This window comes from Dryobates pubescens, chromosome 37, assembly GCF_014839835.1.
Source record: "Dryobates pubescens isolate bDryPub1 chromosome 37, bDryPub1.pri, whole genome shotgun sequence".
NCBI lineage: Eukaryota > Metazoa > Chordata > Aves > Piciformes > Picidae > Dryobates > Dryobates pubescens.
Window position 1 is genome coordinate 2,985,725 of NC_071648.1, and position 20,038 is coordinate 3,005,762.

Consider the following 20,038-nt stretch of genomic DNA (forward strand, 5'->3'; position numbering starts at 1 on the left):
GATTGTTTGTACTTGAGTTTCAAACAGTATTTGGTCCAGCATGGGAAAAGAAACAACAAGCTGCTGCTCACGTGTGGTAGTCCACACGGGCTGCCTCCCGACACCCTTTGGGTCGTGTATGCAGGCGAGCTTAGATGGGCAAGCAGTCATGATGAGGTTACTACTGTACCTTAGCAGGGCCTTGAATGGAGCATACCATTTCCTGCTGTACAGTGAAAAACAGGCACAGCCCTCGGGGGCACATGCTTCCCCTCATCAGTATTAGTTTTCCCTTTACTGTTGCTGGACAGAGGCTTGCTCAGCTTTGAGTTCTTACTGCTTGTGGTTACAGAGAAACAGACCTCTGCAGACGGGGCAGAAGCACTTTTCCTCTTGTCTCTACAGCCTGAGGGGTTATTCATTTGGGGCTCTCCCCTAGCAAATCCAAACAAGGTTTCACCTTTCCTGTAGGTCTAGGATTATCTCTGCTTTGTTACAGAGTTGGGTCTCAGGCACCCAACACACCTGTGGGCTCAACAGGCCTGTGGAAAAAGAGACACAATGGATGCAGTTTCCAGGAAGCTGGCTCTGTCTTCTCCAGTGGGCATTAAGTATTTACAAACCCATTGGTTTTTTTTTGGTAAAACCAACACAATTCTTGAGCAGTTAAGATTACTATGAGCTTTTCCTTTTCTTCAGTGACCATCTAGAGTCATGGAACAGAACTTGCTCATTTATTTCTGTGTTTTATTGAACAGCACACAACTCTTGGTTGCTTTGTCATCTAACTCCACAGCGCTCTAGGACTCTTTTCTGTGGCAGGCTGGTTAAGGTTGCAAAAGGTCTTTGCTTGAATCAAGACAAGAAAGCTCATTTGCTTTTTAAGTGCATGAAATGCTCTACCTTTGGGGCTTGTAGGAGGATTAATTAACTAAGCTTCATTTACTAGAGCATGTCAAATTCAAAAGCAGAATAAACCACCCCCCTCGAGTCGCAGGTTAACACTGGTCTCAACCAGCTGGTGTTCAGCCTCTGAGAAGCTGAGGTTCAGCAGTACCATGGATTCTCTCCCACATTGGCAAAAGGCATTCAAGAGAACCACCACTGCAAGGCTAATTTGTATTAATTGGTAGTATGATCAGAGCAGGGTGACACAGATACTGTTGGGTTTTCCTTTCTGTCTGTTGTCTGTCTGGAAAAAAATGGGAAGGGGTTTTCAATGCCCCTCACTTCGTGCTCTTTCCATGTGAGTTCTCAGGATTACCCTAAGAAATAACACTGCAAGGCAGAAATCAGCCTGGGGAAGAGAAGGCTGTGACCTCACTGTAGTCTACAGCTTCCTCAAGCCGGGCAGTGGAGGGGGAGTGGTAGGACACTAGGAAATGGGGTGAGGCTGCCTTGGGGGAAGTTCAGATTGGGTGTTAGGAGGAAAGTTCTTCACTAAGAGGGTGGTCAGTCACTGAAACAGGCTCCCTGGGAAAGTGGTCACCGCACCAAGCCTGCCAGAGCTCAGAGAGCATCAGGATGATGCTCATAGTCATAGAGTTTAGTTTTAGGCGGTCCTAAAGTTGAGTTGGACTCAACGATCCTTACGGGTCCCATCCAACTTGAGCTATCCTGTGGTTTTTATGATCCTCCAGATGGCCTTAGCATGGTCCTAAACTCACTGTCCTCTGTATAAAACCTACTTACAAGTGGTGTTAGGTACTTCCTAGTGTGAAAAAGCTTTCTGCAGAGCTGAAATGTCACGTGGGGGCTGTCAGAGGAGTTCACCTTCAGGAAATGCTTTGGAGAGGCTACCACTCTGCTTTGTCTTTGTCTTGCTGCGACACCTCGGCCAAACTCCCCCTTTGGGCCACTGAATATTCGCCGTCTGCTAGCTGTGCACTCACTACCTGAAATCAACCATGTTAATGATGAGACTCCTTCTCCACAGACAGAAAAACCTTCTCTCTGAGTCTTTTCAGCTCAAACCCCAACACCCACACCCCCAGCCACCCCCACACGTGCACGTACAAATTAAGAAGGAAAAGGAAAAACAACCCCAAAACAGTCCGAAAGCTTCCAACACACGGCGTTAACCTAATACACCTATCAAGCATGGCTCAGCTGACAGTGCAGAGAGGTTTCAAAAGGAGGAGGCCAAACAAGCTGCAGGAGTGCAAACTGGTCAATGGCTGCCACAGGTGGAGTATCAGCGGAGCAGCGCCCGCTGAGGAGTAGCGCGCCCGCATCGCCTTCAGCGTTCTCTTAGTGTCCGTGAGACAGTGCCGGAGCTCCCTTAGATCAGCCCTTTAGATGTCTCGGCCCTTGATCTTGTAGGCAGACTTCTTCCTTACACTTTGTCTAGTCAATCCCACTTTGCTCAGCTTTGGAGATGCCCCCTTAGTTACTGACGAACCACTCCAGCAACCCAGGCTGGATCGCTGCCAGGTCTCTCTGCCGCGCCGATCGCCGCCACCCGGGCGCCTCGGGGAGGCTGCGCTCAAGGAGCAGCAGCATCTCCATCCTTTGCGTTCCTCTTCTTTTCCCCCCCCTCCCCCCCCTGTCTTTCAACTTTAGCAAAAGAAAGAAAAAAGAAACAAAGCTGACATTCACTGTGACTAAAAAAAGAAACCAAAAAAGGAAAGGAAAGGAAAAAAGGAGGGAAAAAACCACCCAAAAGGAAAGGAAGAAATACAGGCAGAACCGAAGCGTTGCGGATGGTTTCAAACCCAGAATCCAAACCCGGCCATCTTTGGAGACCCTTTCCCAAGCTGTCTGGACCCCACCAACAAAAAGAAAAAGCCAAACCAACCTTTGTTTTGTGAAGAAAGGGAGGGAAGGGGAAGAGAGGGAAGGAATCCTCTTTTGCTTTTCATCCTAGCATCACAGAAGAGCCTTTGCATCTGGCACTAAAACGGGGGTCACGGCTTGTAGTTGGTACAGGAAGCAACTTCATGGCTGAAATTTTTCATCTCCTTTCTCTTTGTTTTTTTTTTTTTGGTTCCTTTTTCTTCTTTTTGTTGTTTTTTTTTTCCTCTTTTTTTTTTTTTGTTTTTTCAATGTAGCCTCATGAAGAGGGGAAAAAGAAAGAAACCAAACCCAACCCCGAACCCCTTGCTAGAACATCTACTTTTACAGCGCTAAAATCGCAACACCGAAGGGTGCAAGAGACACAGATACTGTGAATAAAGAAGTAGAATATTCAAGTATATGAGGGAGGGCGTACCACAAATGGCCACAGAGAAAGAGAAGATATATAGAGAATCTATAATACTGTATCAAACAGATGGAAGGTGGGGGGCTGGGACTGACTGCCTAATCGGACACAGGGCTGTCGGGGAGCAGGCGCTTGCTTTCAAGCAGCTTGCTGGCCTCACTTCCCCCAGCGTGGGTCAAAGGGTTTGCAAACTACTGCTTTGAGTCCTTAGGTAAATAATTTATTGGCTTCTTCAGCTATACACTGACATCATTCACCAGGTAGGCCCAGAGAAGAAAACAAACCCCACCCCACCCCACCCCCCAAAAAAAAAAACAACAAACCAAAAAACCATGTTAATAACTTAATTCAACTTTTGTTCTACTCATTTATACAAAATAACACTTTTTGGACTTTTTTTTTTTCCTCCTTATTTTTTTCTTTCTTATTTTTTCTTATTTTTCTTATTTTTTTTCTTTCCTATTTTTTCTTATTTTTCTTTATTTTTTTCTTTCTTATTTTTATTTTTCCTTCCTTAATTTATTTTTTCTTTCCTATTTTTCTTTTATTTTTTCTTTCTTTTCTTATTTTTTCCTTTTATTTTTTCTTCCTTATTTTTTCCCATTTTAGTGTTTTCCTTCTCATTTTTTCTTATTGTTTTCTCTCCTATTTTTTCCCATTTTAGTGTTTTCTTTCTCATTTTTCCTTATTGTTTTCTCTCTTATTTTTTTCTCATTTTAGTGTTTTCTTTCTCATTTTTCCTTATTGTTTTCTCTCTTATTTTTTTCTCATTTTAGTGTTTTCTTTCTCATTTTTCCTTATTGTTTTCTCTCATATTTTTTTCCCATTTTAGTGTTTTCTTTCTCATTTTTTCTTGTTTTCTCTCTTATTTTTTCTCATTTTAGTGTTTTCTTTCTCATTTTTTCTTATTGTTTTCTCTTATTTTTTTTCTCATTTTATTGTTTTCTCTCTTATTTTTTCCCATTTTTTTCTCTCTTATTTTTTCCCATTTTATTGTTTTCTTTCTCATTTTATTGTTTTCTTTCTCATTTTTTTTCTCATTTTATTGTTTTCTTTCTCATTTTTTTCTTATTGTTTTCTCTCTTGTTTTTTTCTCATTTTATTGTTTTCTTTCTCATTTTTTCTTATTGTTTTCACTCTTGTTTTTTTCTCATTTTATTGTTTTCTCTCTTTTTTTTTTTCTCATTTGTTTTTTTTTTTCTTCTTTTTGTTTTGTTTTGAATCAAACTTGAATTTCTCTCTATGCCCTTTCCTTCTGGTGAGCAGACTGCTAATTTAACCTGTAATAACTCACAGTGGGCAGACTTTGCTTTCTGGTTGGTTGGTTGGTTGTTTTTTATTTCCCCATTTATGAGCAGAGCAGTGGAAATGAGCAACTTGGGATTCTCAACAAGGCTCTTCAGAAAGAAGTGGATGGCCCTGCAGGCACATGAAAGGTAAAAATGCATTTTTATCATAGTACAGTACTCCATGCAAGACAGAGCAGAGCAAACAATAATTGTCCAAGGTAACATACTGCAGTTGGATACCCATAGAAAGCCAGTGTCTTCCTGTTGAAAATGGAGATCAGGATCAGGCCAATTTCTGTAGCTAGTTAAAATCCTTTTTTTGTTTAATTTTTCCTTTCTTGCCTTTTTTTTTCCCTTTTCTTTTCCTTTCTTTTTTCCTTTCTTTTCCTTTCTTTTTTCTTTCTTTTTTTCTTCCTTTTCCTTTCTTTTTTCTTTCTTTTTTTTTGTTCTTTTTCCTTTCTTTTTTTGTTCTTTTTCCTTTCTTTTTTCTTTTTTTTTTCTTTTTAATTTATTTTTTCTTTTTTACTTTTTTCCCATTCTTTTTCCTTTCATTTCCCATTCTTTTTCCTTTCTTGTCCCATTCTTTTTATTTTTTTTTCCTTTCTTTTTCCATTCTTTTTCCTTTCTTTTTCCATTCTTTTTCCTTTCTTTTTCCATTCTTTTTCCATTCTTTTTCCATTCTTTTTCCATTCTTTTTCCTTTCTTTTTCCATTCTTTTTCCTTTCTTTTTCCATTCTTTTTCCATTCTTTTTCCATTCTCTTTTCAATTTTTTATGGGTTTTCTTTTTGTGTGTGTGTTGTTTTTAACTGGATGGTAACTACAAGTCTGGGGATGTGGCTTTTCGTTTCAGACATGGTGAGGAATGAATGTAACACCTGCTCTGAGCCCATTCCTGCCGAGAGCTCATGCCTAAAGATTATTACTTCATCGTACGAGGCGGGACGAGCACATTCATAAGCCCTGCTTGGCGAGGGCTGCCGTGACGTCTTCAGCCAGGGTGGCAAGCTGGGGGGATTCGAGCAGGTTGATGCTGCCAGAAGAGGAGACGTTGCTGAGCCTGCGCGGCGAAGCCACGCTGGACCTGCCCGGCGACTGCGTGATGATCTCCGCCCCGTGGTCCACGCGGGCCTTGGCGTGCTCGCGGAAGTTCAGCTTCTGGCTGTCGATCTGCGCCGGGAGAAGCAAAGAGGTTTAAGGCGTCGCATAGTCACCTGGGGGGGAGCTTGAGGCTGTGCCCAGGAGCGTTTCCCGCAGGTCTCGGGCAGAAAAATTGTAGGAAGGTAAAGAAATTGGCATTGGGGGTAGCGGGGAAAAGAATCACAGAGCCGCAGGGTCGCAGAGCCAACCAGGTTGGAAAAGACCTGAGAGATCATCAAGTCCAACCTATCACCCAATACCTAACACCTGACAATTAAACCATAGCTCCCAGTGCCTCATCCAAGCCTTTGTTGAACACCTCCAGGGTGGTGACTCCACCACCTCCCTGGTTAGGCCACACCTTGAGTCCTGTGTCCAGTTCTGGGCCCTTCAGGTTAGGAAAGATGTTGAGTTGCTGGAAGGTGTCCAGAGAAGGGCAACAAAGCTGGGGAGGGGTCTGGAGCACAGCCCTGTGAGGAGACGCTGAGGGAGCTGGGGTTGCTTAGCCTGGAGAAGAGGAGGCTCAGGGGAGACCTTCTTGCTCTCTCCAGCTCCCTGAAGGGAGGTTACAGCCAGGTGGGGGTTGGTCTCTTCTCCCAGGCAACCAGCACCAGAACAAGAGGACACAGTCTCAAGCTGCACCAGGGGAGGTTTAGGCTGGGTGTTAGGAAGAAATTCTTCACAGAAAGAGAGATTGGCCATTGGGATGTGCTGCCCAGGGAGGTGGTGGAGTCACCATCAATGGAGGTGTTTAAGAGGAGACTGGATGAGGCTCTTGGTGCCATGGTTTAGTTGATTAGATGGTGTTGGATGATAGGTTGGACTCCATGATGTCAAAGGTCTTTTCCAACCTGGTTAATTCTATTCTATTCTATTCTCTGGCCAATTACTCTTTCTGGGAAGAGCAGTACCATTGTTCCTTGCTGCATGAATTCAACAGACATAGGCATCATGACTGGTGTCTAAGGTCTGTATTTTTCACAAACTCATGGGAGTGTCTTACTGTCAAGATGTTTTGCTTCTGTTTCACAAAGTAGTCCTGATCCTCTGGGGTACCTGTACCACAAACTTCACAGATCACACTTATGGTGTGCAAGGGTCCCTCAGGGGGAAAGCCACTGGAGAAGCTACAGCGTCACTCTCAGCTTAGATGAGGGAGCTGGGGGTGTTCAGCCTGGAGAAGAGAAGGCTCTGGGGAGACCTAAGAGCAACCTGCCAGGACCTGAAGGGGGCTCCAAGAAGGCTGCAGAGAGACTGTTTGCAAAGGCCTACAGGGACAGGACCAAGGGCAATGGCTTCAAACTAGAGCAGAGCAGATTTGGATGGGATATTAAGAAGTTCTGCAGCTGAGGGTGGTGGAATGTTGGAACAGATTGCCCAGGAGGGTGGTTGAGGCTTCATCCCTGGACATATTCAAGGTGAGGCTGGAGAGGGCTCTGGGCAGCCTGATCTAGTTGGGGATGTCCCTGCTGACTGCAGAGGGGTTGGACTGGATGACCTTTGGAGGTCCCTTCTGGCCTGGACCCTTCTATGATTCAATGGTACTGTGATTCAATGATTCTGTGATTCCACGAATGGAATGGAATGGAATGGACCAGGTTGGAAGAGACCTTCAAGATCATCGTGTCCAACCTATCATCCAACACCACCTAATCAACTAACCCATGGCACCAAGCACTCTATCAAGTCTCCTCCTAAACACCTCCAATGATGGTGACTCCACCACCTCCCCGGGCAGCCCATTCCATGATTCCATAGTTCCATGTTTCTATGATTCCATGATCCTATGGAATCATGCATGTGAGCCTGGTCACTCCAAACCACAAAGGAAACAACCAGCAGGTGATTGTGCTTGCAGGAGAGCAAACAGCGGTTTCCTCCTCGATTCAGCGCCACCCTCCGTGAATTCAGCGCTCCAGTGATTTCCCCAGGCCAGGCTTACAGAGCAAGACATTTCCCTGGCAGCTGTGCCCTTACCTTGACGTTGCCACCTCCAGGCACGTGGTGGGCATTTTCCAGGGAGCCAACTTTAGCCTGAGCTTTCTCTTTGAAATCCAGCTTCACGCTCTCGATTTTCACACGCCCGCCTCCTGCGCAGCGAAAGGAAACGCAGCGTGAAAAGCGGCAGCGCCTCGGGAGAAAGACTGAGAAGCTGCAGTGCTTCAGGACCAAGTCTGACCTGATGCATGGGGGTGCACTTGCAGGGCTTCCCTTTCAGCTGAGATCTATAGGTTTGGGAGAAGCACAGAGACCCACACTGCATATTCTTCACTGAATCACAGAACTAACCAGGTTGGAAAAGACCTCAGAGGTCATCCAGCCCAACCTATCCCCCAACACCATCCAATCAACTCACCCATGGCACTGAGCGCCTCATCCAGGCTGGTTTTAAACACTTCCAGGGGTGGTGACTCCACCACCTCCCTGGGCAGCACATCCCAATGGCTAATCTCTCTTTCTGGAAAGAACTTCTTCCTCACATCCAGCCCAAACCTCCCCTGGTGCAGCTTGAGACTGTGTCCTCTCCTTCTGTCACTGGTTGCCCGCACAGGTTCAGAGTGCAGCCTCACTGATTTTCATGTGGTTTAAATGCAATGCATTATTTACCTCCTCTCCAAACTAGGTGGTCCCACACCTTTCTATATAGTTCAGTCTTTATATAAGTATTTATATTGTCTCTGCCCTAGTGAGGTCCCACCTGGAATATTGCATCCAGTTCTGGGCTCCCCAGTTCTAGAGGGACAGGGATCTCATGGAGAGAGTCCAAGGGAGGGAGGGCTACAAGGATGCTGAAGGGAATGGAGCACTGCCTGGTGAGGAGAGGATGAGAGCCCTGGGGCTGTTTAGTGTGGAGAGGAGAAGGCTGAGAGGGGATCTAATCTATGTCAATCAATAGCTGAGGGCTGGGAGTCAGGAAGGAAGGGAAAGGGACAGCCTCTGCTCATTGGTGCCCTGTGACAGCACAAGGGGCAATAGATGGAAACTCCAGCACAGGAGGTTCCACCTCAACATGAGGAGGAACTTCTTCACTGTGAGGATGACAGAGCAATGGGACAGGCTGCCCAGAGAGGTTGTGGAGTCTCCTTCTCTGGAGCCTTTCCAGCCCTGCCTGGATGTGTTCCTGTGTGCCCTGTGCTGGATTCCATGGTCCTGCTCTGGCAGGGGGCTTGGACCTGGAAGATCTCCATAGGTCCCTTCCAACCCCTAACATCCCCTGCTCCTCTGCTCCTGTGATGTTGCCAATTCAGTCAAGCAGAGTTAAGGATATTACTTTTGTTACCAAAGTGCATTTTCTTCCTCCTGGACTACAAAAGAGAATGGCATCATGCATGATCTCTCCTTTAAGCCTGTGCTTTGTCCCACATCCCAGGAATCCCCCAGGGTACCTGGCTTGTGGTGGATGTTCTTGAGGGAGCCGCACTTGGAAGTGACATGACTCAAGTCGATCTTCTTGGTTACAATCTGTACCTGTGAGAAGCACACACACACAGATCAGAGGCATGAAAAGCATACAGCTGAGAAAAGCCAGGCCCTGCAGAGGGAGAACCCAAGCCTCTACGTACCCCTGGAAAAAGCAGAGATGGTTAGTAGGAAACGCCCCGTGCCGCAGAGGAGGATTAAGACAAGCAAGCGTCCTCCCCACCGAGGGAAGTGGCAGAGCTGGGTTAAGCTTTGCTGTTAGCAAAAATGAAGAGAAGGACAAAGCAGATCAGCCTGGGGCTTCTTTTGAGAATGCCTCTGAGCCTTCTCTCAGGGTGGCTGCTTCGAAGGCCTGCACTGCAGCAGGGCCCACCTTGTTTGCTTCTGCTCTTGCATCCTGGCAACTGGGAGTCTTCCGGTGACTTCTGCTTCTCTACCATCTGTTCCCATCTGCTTCATCTGTTCCCCACATCTAAATAGGGTACATGCACTTCCTGTCAGGCCACCACCAGCAGCCTGATGAAGCTACAGAGTGTGCCTCCTGCAGCTGTACCTGAGCTCAGCAGAGCGAGCAGCGGCCGGGCTCCGCTCAGCCGGGCAAGGGCAGGGGCACCCTCGCTCCTCCTGCTGCTCCCTGCCCTGCTGCTCCCTGCCCTGCTGCTCCCTGCCCTGCTGCTCCCTGCCCTGCTGCCGGCCGCCTTGCCACGCCTGCTCCGAGCCTGGCTCCCCACAGCTCCCAGGCGCCGCCACAATCAGTCACGGCAGGGCTTAAGCCGCAGCCCCACCAGGAGCTCCGGGCTGGACGCGGTGCCGGCAGAGCGATCGCATCAGCAGCAATGACTTCAGCCAGCAGGGGTGGCTGGACAGCATCTCTTTGGCTCAGGGGTGCCCACAGTGTCAGCTCTTGCATCTGAGGGAAGATTGCTTCTTCCTTGGCAGGGGAATCGCGACTGCTTTAAGCTGCTCCAGTGGGGCTGCCAGAACTGGCTGGTGTCTGCTCAAACCCTGGGCAACCTCAGTTTGCTGCACAGGAATAATGCCCTGGCATTAGCACTCAGCACGCTGGCTGACCACAAGAAGCTCTCTGGGGCTTCCTTGGTCCTCCTGGTTTACTTTTCCTCTCTGCTGAATGCACATAACTGCAAGGTTAACTGAGGAGGGACTGATGCCCTGGAAGATGCCCAGCTGCGTGGCTGGAGTCTCACTGTGAGCTCCCTCAAAAGGCATTTGGGCTCACACTGGACTTTGACCATCAGTGCTCCTGGGCATTTAGAGAGAAACCTTTCTCTCCTCATTGGGTTTTTTTTCCTGCCCAGGTGCTGTGCCCTGTGGAGAAAGAAAGAGCAGGAGGCCACCACTGCATCCAGAGGGCTCACACAACTACCAGCCCAGACTCAGGTGTGAGACAGCAGCGAGAAGGAAAGTAGTGCTCAGAGGAAGGGAGACAGGTCTGGCTGTGCAAGGTGGGTCAGCAGAGTGGAGGTGCCTGCTCACAGGGTGTCCATTACTACTTACATTTCCTCCCCCTGCAGCATGTTTGATGTTATCTCTGGAGCCACACCGGGACTGAATATCGCTAAAATCGATCTTCTTGTTTAGAATCCTAACCTAAAAGGAACGGGAGGCAGCTTACTACACACACTGCTTCAGAGGGCAGGGAGAGGGAGCCTCCTGCTCTCACTCCTCCTTCTGAGCCTTGCATTGCAATGTGGGAAGGTAAACCATGCCAATCTCTATGCTAAGCATCTTAACTCCCATGCTCAACAGGAGCTCTCAGTGTGCACTTGCAGCCCAGAAGGCCAAGCAGAGCCTGGGCTGCAGCAAGGGAAGTGTGGCCAGCAGGTCAAGGGAGGGGATTCTGCCCCTCTGCTCAGCTCTGGTGAGACCCCACCTGGAGCACTGGGTCCAGTTCTGGAGCCTCTATTCCAGGAAGGATCTGGAGGTGCTGGAAGGTGTCCAGAGAAGGGCCATGAGGATGAGCAGAGGGCTGGAGCTGCTCTGCTATGGAGACAGACTGAGAGAGTTGGGGTTGTTCAGTCTGGAGAAGAGAAGGCTCTGAGGAGACCTTCTGGTGGCCTTCCAGTATCTGAAGGGGGCCTACAAGGCAGCTGGGGAGGGACTTCTCAGGATCTCAGGTACTGATAGGACTAGGGGCAATGGAATGAAGCTGGAGGTGGGGAGATTCAGGCTGGATGTGAGGAGCAAGTTCTGCACCATGAGGGCGGTGGAACACTGGAATAGGCTGCCCAGGGAGGTGGTTGAGGCTCCATCCCTGGAGATATTCAGGGTGAGGCTGAAGAGGGCTCTGGGCAACCTGATCTAGTTGGGGATGTCCCTGCTGACTGCAGAGGGGGTTGGACTGGATGAGCTTTAGAGGTCCCTTCCAATCCAGACCATTCTATGATTCATAGTCTTTTTCTATATCCTTTCAAGCAGTTCCCTGTTCTCCTTGAGCAGGGGAGCCCAGAACTGGACACAGCACTCCCTTCATCAGCACCGTGTTGAAGCTCACACCAGCTGGGCTGACACCCAGCCCTCAGATACTAATAGACATTGATCAGATCCCTCTCAGTCTTCTCTCCAGACTAACCAACCCCAGGGCTCTCAGCCTCTCCTCACCAGGCAGTGCTGCAATCCCTTCAGCATCCTTGGAGCCTTTTTTCCTGCCCAGCGTGATCTGGGGCACGGGTGAGCAGCGGCTGTCCTTTCCTTCTTGACACCTATCCCCTCCTGCAAGCAACCCCCCAGACTTTGTCCCTGGTCTGCTAGAGTGGGCTAAGAGAAGGCCTCTGGCCAGCTGGTAGTCTGAGTATGGAGAAGGGCTGAGGTATCACTGACTTCACCCCAGTGTCAGGGTTATGCCGAGTCCCTGCTTTGTGCCCAGGCAGCAGCCACCATCATCCCACGTGGAGGCACCGGCTGTGTTTCTGACCACTGTTCCCTCACCAGCACTGGTTGAAGCTGGCCAGTAAGTTAGAAATGAGATCAGGGAGGCTGAGATTGCCAGCCAGCCAGCCTGAGATTGCCAGCCAGCCAGCCAGCCTGAGATTGCCAGCCAGCCAGCCAGCCAGCCTGACTGCAGTAGCTTTGTTTCCTTTGAGAAATCAGACTGTAAGCACGAAAGAGAGAGAGAGAGTACCAGAGGGGGACAGGAACTATTTAGGCTAAAAAGAAACTTTACATTCTTTGTTTGCAAGCCAAACTGACTGTGAATTATTTGAAGCTGGAATCCAGAGGGAGCTTTGTAACTCTCTGAGCAGGGAGGCTCTGGAACTGCCTCCTAAGGGGACAGAGCTATGACAAGAAAATGGTAGACTTCTCTGATGGCACTGGATGAAAGGAATTAGATGATGCAGCTGCCTGGGATGGAGACAGCATGAAGGCTGTGACTCACCAGGAAGGTGTCTGTGTTTCTGAATGTGTCTGCACATCTCCTGAGGGTATGTGGTGGTGCTGGAAGGTGTCCAGAGAAGAGCCAAGACAATGAGCAGAGGGCTGGAGCTCCTCTGATATGAGGACAGACTGAGAGTGTTGGGTTGTTCAGTCTAGAGAAGAGAAGGCTCTGAGGAGACCTTCTTGTGGCCTTCCAGTATCTGAAGGGGGCTACAGGAAAACTGGGGAGGGACTTTTGAGGGTGTCAGGGAGTGATAGGACTGGGGGGGGGGGGGGTGGAGCAAATAGAAATGGCCAGATTCAGACTGGATATTAGGAAGAAGTTCTTCCCCAGGAGGGTGGTGAGAGACTGGCACAGGCTGCCCAGGGAGGTGGAAGCCTCATGCCTGGAGGTTTTTCAGGCCAGGCTGGATGTGGCTGTGAGCAAGCTGCTGTAGTGTGAGGTGTCCCTGGCCATGGCAGGGGGGTTGGAACTGGCTGATCCTTGAGGTGCCTTCCAGCCCTGACAATTGTGTGATTTTACACCAAAAGCAGACTGACAGACATGGATTCACCTTGCAGCTTGGTAAATGCACAAACTCATTCTGGTGAATGCAGCTAACAGTGTGGAACCCACTGCCTCCCAGCCTCTCAGGCTCCCAGCCTGAGCACTTGTACCCCATTGCAATGGCAGCCCAGAGGCACAGACGTCTCCAGTGGCTCTGACTGGGGAAAGCACCAAAGCCTGAACATTCTAAGTGCTGAGCAGTGACATTCCCTTAATGTGGCCAAAAGTTGTTTTGACTGACCTGTGCCCCAGGGCTTTCCAAGCCCTTCTTCCCAGTTCCCCCCACCCCCCCGCTTCCCTGAGCAATCACAGATGCAAATGGGCTGCTTTTGAAAGCGCAGCAGCCTTTCCTCTACAGCTGACTCGGTGTGAAAACCCACCCCGAGCCCAGCAGACGAAGCCAGCAGCGAGTCGCCTGTGAGCTTTGCCAAGAACGATCTATTTCACCCAACGCTAAAGAGAAAGGCAGACAACAACAACCACCTACTGGCAGCAGCAGCACACAGCCCAGAAGCCATTTCCCCAGACTGCAGCATACCAATGAAGCATCTCTCAAGCCATCTCCTAGCAGGAGCTTAATGCAGGGCAAAGTCAGCTGGCTTCTTCCCCTAGAAACAGGCTGGGGTCGGAGTGGCTGGAGAGCAGCCAGGCAGAAAGGGACCTGGGGGTACTGGTGGACAGGAGCTGAACATGAGCCTGCAGTGTGCCCAGGTGGCCAAGAAGGCCAATGGCATCCTGGCCTGGATCAAGAATAGAATACATAGAATAAACCAGGTTGGAAGAGACCTTCAAGATCATCATGTCCAACCCATCAACCAATCCAACACCACCTAAACAACTAACCCATGGCACCAAGCACCCCATCAATTCTCCTCCTGAACACCTCCAGTGATGGTGACCCCACCACCTCCCCAGGCAGCCCATTCCAATGGGCAATCACTCTCTCTGTGTGGCCAGCAAGAGCAGGGAAGTCATTGTACCCTGTGCTCAGCACTGGTTAGGCCACACCTGGAGTCCTGGGTCCAGTTCTGGGCTCCTCAGGTTAGGAAAGATGTTGAGATGCTGGAAGATGTCCAGAGAAGGGCAACAAAGCTGGGGAGGGGTCTGGAGCACAGCCCTGTGAGGAGAGGCTGAGGGAGCTGGGGTTGCTTAGCCTGGAGAAGAGGAGGCTCAGGGGAGACCTCATTGCTCTCTACAACTCCCTGAAGGGAGGTTGGAGCCAGGTGGGGGTTGGTCTCTTCTCCCAAGCAGCCAGCACCAGAACAAGAGGACAAAGACTCAAGCTGCACCAGGGGAAGTTTAGGCTTCATCTTGGAAAGAAGTTCTTGCCAGAAAGAGAGATTGGCCATTGGGATGTGCTGCCCAGGGAGGTTGTGGAGTCTCCTTCTCTGGAGCCTTTCCATCCCTGTCTGGATGCAAATCACTAACGGAGTACAGATCACAGGATCAGAGGATGTTAGGGGTTGGAAGGGACCTCTGGAGATCATCCAGTCCAACCCCCCTGCCAGAGCAGGAGCAGAGAATCCAGCACAGGCCACACAGGAACACATCCAGATGGTTGGTTGTTGTTGTTCAGCCTGAAGAAGGGAAGGCTCCAGGGAGACCTTATATTGGCTTTCTGGTACATAGAGAGGGCCTGCAAAAAAGCCAGAGTAGGACTTTTTGCAAGGGCATGGAGTGGCAGGACAAGGGGTGGTGGCTTTAAACTGGGAGAGGGTGGTGAGGAAGAAAGTCTTCACTGTGAGGGTGGTGAGGCACTGGAACAGGTTGCCCAGAGAAGTTGCCCTGGAAGGGTTTGAGACTGGGCTGGGCAGGGTTGGAGGTAGAGAGCCTTTAAGGTCCCTTCCAATCCAAACCATTCTGTGATTCTAAGGCTTTATTACCTGTTCAGTGTTCAGACAAAAGCAATCCTCTTGAAAATGTGCTTCACCACAGAACTCTGCAAGGTATGAAACTAGCTCTCTTTTTCCCTCCCCAGTTTTCAGTTGCATCAACATGTCCCTGGCAGTGAGAACAGAAAACCCTGATCTGCCTCATTACACATTCACCTTGTCTTGCCTTAGAAACGTGCTCCTCTTGAGGCCACTTAAGCCCTGTTCCTGCTTTTTCAAACCCCAAAGCAAGAAAATCACTTAAGTCTAATATCTGTCCTCTCCCATCAGCTTTAAATCCCCCAGCTCATGCCACATCAAATGAAGCAGGAAAAGGTCAGGCTGCTCTGCAAGCCTGCTAACACCTGCCTGGGTCCAGTTTGAATCTGTTTGAGTCAAAACCAACCTCTTTCATTTGCTGGTATCCATCAAGAGAGTTTGAATCTGAATTAAACCAAACCTCTTTCATTTGCTGGTATCCATCAAGAGAGTCTGAATCTGAATTAAACCAAACCTCTTTCATTTGCTGGTATCCATCAAGAGAGTTTGAATCTGAATTAAACCAAACCTCTTTCATTTGCTGGTATCCATCAAGAGAGTTTGAATCTGAATTAAACCAAACCTCTTTCATTTGCTGGTATCCATCAAGAGAGTTTGAATCTGAATTAAACCAAACCTCTTTCATTTGCTGGTATCCATCAAGAGAGTTTGAATCTGAATTAAACCAAACCTCTTTCATTTGCTGGTATCCATCAAGAGAGTTTGAATCTGAATTAAACCAAACCTCTTTCATTTGCTGGTATCCATCAAGGGAGTTTGAATCTGAATTAAACCAAACCTCTTTCATTTGCTGGTATCCATCAAGGGAGTTTGAATCTGAATTAAACCAAACCTCTTTCATTTGCTGGTATCCATCAAGAGAGTTTGAATCTGAATTAAACCAAACCTCTTTCATTTGCTGGTATCCATCAAGGGAGTTTGAATCTGAATTAAACCAAACCTCTTTCATTTGCTGGTATCCATCAAGAGAGTTTGAATCTGAATTAAACCAAACCTCTTTCATTTGCTGGTGTCCATCAAGAGAGTTTGAATCTGAATTAAACCAAACCTCTTTCATTTGCTGGTATCCATCAAGAGAGTTTGAATCTGAATTAAACCAAACCTCTTTCATTTGCTGGTATCCATCAAGAGAGTTTGAATCTGAATTAAACCAAACCTCTTTCATTTGCTGGTGTCCATCAAGAGAGTTTGAATCTGAATTAAACCAAACCTCTTTCATTTGCTGGTATCCATGAAGACCAAGTAAGCAGCAACTGCTGAGACTCAAGCTGAAAGATGCCTATGAGACCGAGTGGCAAACTCTTCTTTGAAGCTTTTCAACTGGTCTCAGTGAGGCACTTGTAGTTTTCAGGTGGCAAAATACCTTCTGCCACTCAACATCACATAACCAATGCATACAGGCAATGGAAGCAGCATTTGCAAGGCAACTCAAAACCAGCTCCCAACCTATACCCATCCCAAAGGTGCACACCTAAGGCTAAACCACATTGGGATGAACACAGAGAGTGGACTCCTTACCTGCACCCCTTTAGGCTGGTTCTTGATGTTCTCTGTGGATCCAGTCCTGGACCTGATGTTCTTCAGGTCAGGTTAATAACTCTCAGCTGCCATTCAACATCACTCAACCAATGCATGCAGGCAACAGAAGCAGCATTTGCTTTTGAGTGGCTCAAACCAGCTCCCATCTTATGCCCATCCCAAAGGTGCACGCCTAAGGCTAAACCACATTGGGATGAACAGAGAGAGTGGACTCCTTACCTGCCCCCCTTTAGGCTGGTACTTGATGTTCTCTGTGGATCCAATCTTGGACCTGACGTTCTTCAGGTCAGGCAGAGGCTGGTTGATAACTCTCAGCTGCTTGGGGGTGGCTGGAGATTTAGGAGGAGTGCGAATGATGGCAACTTTCTTCTCAGTAGGTACCAGTATGGCAGATTTGGGGGTGCCAGGAGTGTGTGGAGTCCTGGAGTAGCTGGGTGTCCCTGGAGTGCCTGGGGTACGGGAGGCATAGCTCGGCGGTGTCCCTGGAGTGATGGCAGTGGAGCCAGGAGTGGTGGGGGTAGAAGTTCCACTTTTTCCTGCTCTGCTACGAATTGGCTCTGATCCTGCATGCAAGAAACAAACCAGCATTAGACCCACAAAAAACACAGGTGGCTCTTCCTCCCTCTGCACCTCCCCAGGATGCATCCCTGGGTGCCAAGCCAGATACAGCTCCGAGATGGCTGTGCTAGTGCTGGAACAGCAGGCTGCAAGCCTGTCTCTGGGTCTTACTTTGCTAATCAACCTGTCAGAAGTTATCTTGTCACATATGGCTGAGCTGGTAAATTGCCCATATGGTGACTGGGCTCTGGTCTGTGACAGAGGTGTGCTTCCCACAGCACCTAGGCTGCTTGCAGAGCTCACTGAATGAGGCACAGCATCATAGTGAGCTCTCTGTGGGGGAAGGGACAAGAAGCAGCCTTGGAATCTAACCTTTGGGACTTCACCCAACCATCTGACTAGGCTGGCACCAAATTCAAGGGATTGATGTAACAGCTGGAGAGTGGAAATAGTCCTGATTGTGATCCTGAAACCAAAGGCTACGAGTGCAGAGTCCTGCAGCTAGGAAGGAAGAGCAAACTGCAGCACTACAGGGTGGGAGGGGATCTGCTGGAGAGCAGCCCTGGGGAGAAGGACCTGGGAGTGCTGGTGGACAACAAGTTCTGCATGGGACAGCAATGTGCCCTGGGGGCCAAGAAGGCCAAGGGGATCCTGGGGTGCATTCAGAGGAGTGTGTCCAGCAGATCCAGGAGGTTCTCCTCCCCCTCTACTCTGCCCTGCTGAGGCCTCACCTGGAATATTGCATCCAGTTCTGGGCTGCCCAGTTCAGGAGGGACAGGGATCTGCTGGAGAGAGTCAAAGGGAAGGCTCCAAGGATGCTGAAGGGACTGGAGCCCTGCCTGGTGAGGAGAGGCTGAGAGCCCTGGGGCTGTTTAGTGTGGAGAGAAGACTGAGAGGGGATCTGATCAATGCCTATCAATAGCTGAGGGCTGGGGGGTCAGGAAGGAAGGGTCAGGGACAGGCTCTGCTCAGTTGCACCCTGTGACAGGACAAGGGGCAATGGATATAAACTGCAGCACAGGAGGTTCCACCTCAACATGAGGAGGAACTTCTTCACTGTGAGGCTCACAGAGCCCTGGAGCAGGCTGCCCAGGGAGGTTGTGGAGTCTCCATCTCTGGAGCCTTTCCACCCCTGTCTGGATGTGTTCCTGTGTGACCTGTGCTGGATTCTGTGGTCCTGCTCTGGCAGGGGGCTTGGACTCAGTCATCCCTGGAGGTCCCTTCCAACCCTTAACATCCTCTGATCCTGTGAGTGCCTGGCTGCTGCTGGTCACATCACTGCTGGTAACGTAGTGCCTGCACTACTCCCTTGAACCCAGGCTGAACACTGAGCTGTTGAACGAGTCACAGCTCTGTTGTGTGGATGGGCAGAAGTCACTCACCTTCAAGTGCTGTTTCTCATTTAATGCAGTGAAAGAAAGCAATTACAGAAGGCAACCTGGTTTAGAAGCCACATTCTAGTTACATCTGGCTGGACTGGGGAGAATGGAGCCAAACTAGAAGTGGGTAGATTGAGCTTGGGTGTCAGGAAGAAGCTCTTCCCCATGAGGGTGGTGAGAGACTGGCAGAGGTTGCCCAGGGAGGTGGTGGAAGCCTCATCCCTGGAGGTGTTTGCAGCCAGGCTGGATGTGGCTGTGAGCAAGCTGCTGTGGTGTGAGGTGTCCCTGCCCATGGCAGGGGGGTTGGAACTGGCTGAGCCTTGAGGTCCCTTCCAACCTTACCAATTCTATGATTCCATGAGCATACTCCACTCTCACCTCCAGTTTCCCTGATCTCTGTCTTTCTTTCCAAAGCAACACTAAACCAGCCCTTTCTCCCTGCACCAACAGAAAGGGAAGGAGTTTTGGTTTTCCTTTCTCCCCAGCTCCCTGCCTCTTTGGTCTATTGATTTTTCATCCCTCTGCCCTTCACCAGATGGCAAATGCTCAATGGGCTCTCGCTGCCAGGCAGCAGAATGGGCTGCTGTGCCACCTGCAGGTCACTCTGCTCACAAAGGGTCTCTGTTTTACCCTTGGAGCTTCACCAAAGAACTTCAAAAGGCCTTTGATTTTTTGGGGTGTGTGTTTGTATACTTTAATCACCTACCTCTCTTAAGCTGTCTTAGAAAGGGCTGAGGTTGGCTTCTAAAGAGAGAGAAACCAGGGGAATTCCTAATGGAAAGCAGGGAGCCACATCCAAGTTCTGAGGGCTGAACTGAATGCAAATCTAGCTAAAAGTTCTGGGGGATTTGGTAACATTCTCTTTGTCCTGTAAGTTCTTGTGGCTTGTGATCTGACAACATTGGTTCCCATGAAAGGACCTTTGTGGTTTACTATCCTAACTGCCCCCAGTGTGCACTGACTCCACTAGCTAGCATTCATGGATTCCTAGAATGGGGTGGGTTGGAAGGAACCTCCAAAGCTCATCCAGCCCAACCCCCCTGCAGCCAGCAGGGACATCCTCCACTAGATCAGGTTGCCCAGAGCCCTGTTGAACCTGACCTTGAGTATCCCCAGGGATAGGGCCCCAGGCACCTTCCTGAGCAACCTGTTCCAGTTATTTGCATCTGTGACTACAGAGTTACCACTGACATCCTTTTGGACTCCAACTGTCCCCCAGCTGTGCCTCCTGAGCTCCTGTCTATGGCTGTACATCCCAGGTCTTATCTGCTGCTTCTCATTCCCTGACATCTTGCTAGATATTGATAGACTGGGTTGGGTTGGAAGGGGTCTTGGAAGATCATCCCATTCCAACCACCCTGCCATGGGCAGAGACACCTCACAGTACATTAGAGATTGGAAGGGACCTCCAGAGATGATCCAGTCCAAACCCCCTGCCAGAGCAGCATCACTTAGGGTAGTCCTCCACTAGCTGTCCTACTTTCAAGCCCTTCCTGCTCTGATTCACAGAATCAGCCAGGTTGGAAAAGACCTCAGAGATCAAGTCCAACCTATTACCTAATACCTAACACCTCCTGACAACTAAACCATGGCTCCAAGTGCCACATCCAAGCCTTTTTTGAACACTTCCAGGGATGAGGACTCCACCACCTCCCTGGGCAGC

The 20,038-nt window shown here is 49.2% G+C and overlaps 1 protein-coding gene across 21 annotated transcripts in view; it reads right to left on the reverse strand.

The window, feature by feature from the left end:
* Nucleotides 1-5,248: 5,248 nt before the first annotated feature.
* The window catches only part of MAP2 (microtubule associated protein 2), a 225,683-nt gene continuing 210,893 nt past the window's right edge, over nucleotides 5,249-20,038 (reverse strand). For 11 of the 21 annotated variants that reach the window (XM_054177052.1, XM_054177060.1, XM_054177061.1 and 8 more), the window contains 5 exons: nucleotides 16,658-17,001; nucleotides 10,544-10,636; nucleotides 8,995-9,076; nucleotides 7,586-7,698; nucleotides 5,249-5,638 (listed from right to left, as the gene is read on the reverse strand). In XM_054177052.1, coding sequence (XP_054033027.1) covers nucleotides 5,423-5,638; nucleotides 7,586-7,698; nucleotides 8,995-9,076; nucleotides 10,544-10,636; nucleotides 16,658-17,001 — 848 coding nt within the window. In that variant the 3' untranslated portion in view covers nucleotides 5,249-5,422. The remainder of the gene's footprint in view (nucleotides 5,639-7,585; nucleotides 7,699-8,994; nucleotides 9,077-10,543; nucleotides 10,637-16,657; nucleotides 17,002-20,038) is intronic. The other 10 variants (XM_054177071.1, XM_054177069.1, XM_054177072.1 and 7 more) reach the window with 1 other exon arrangement.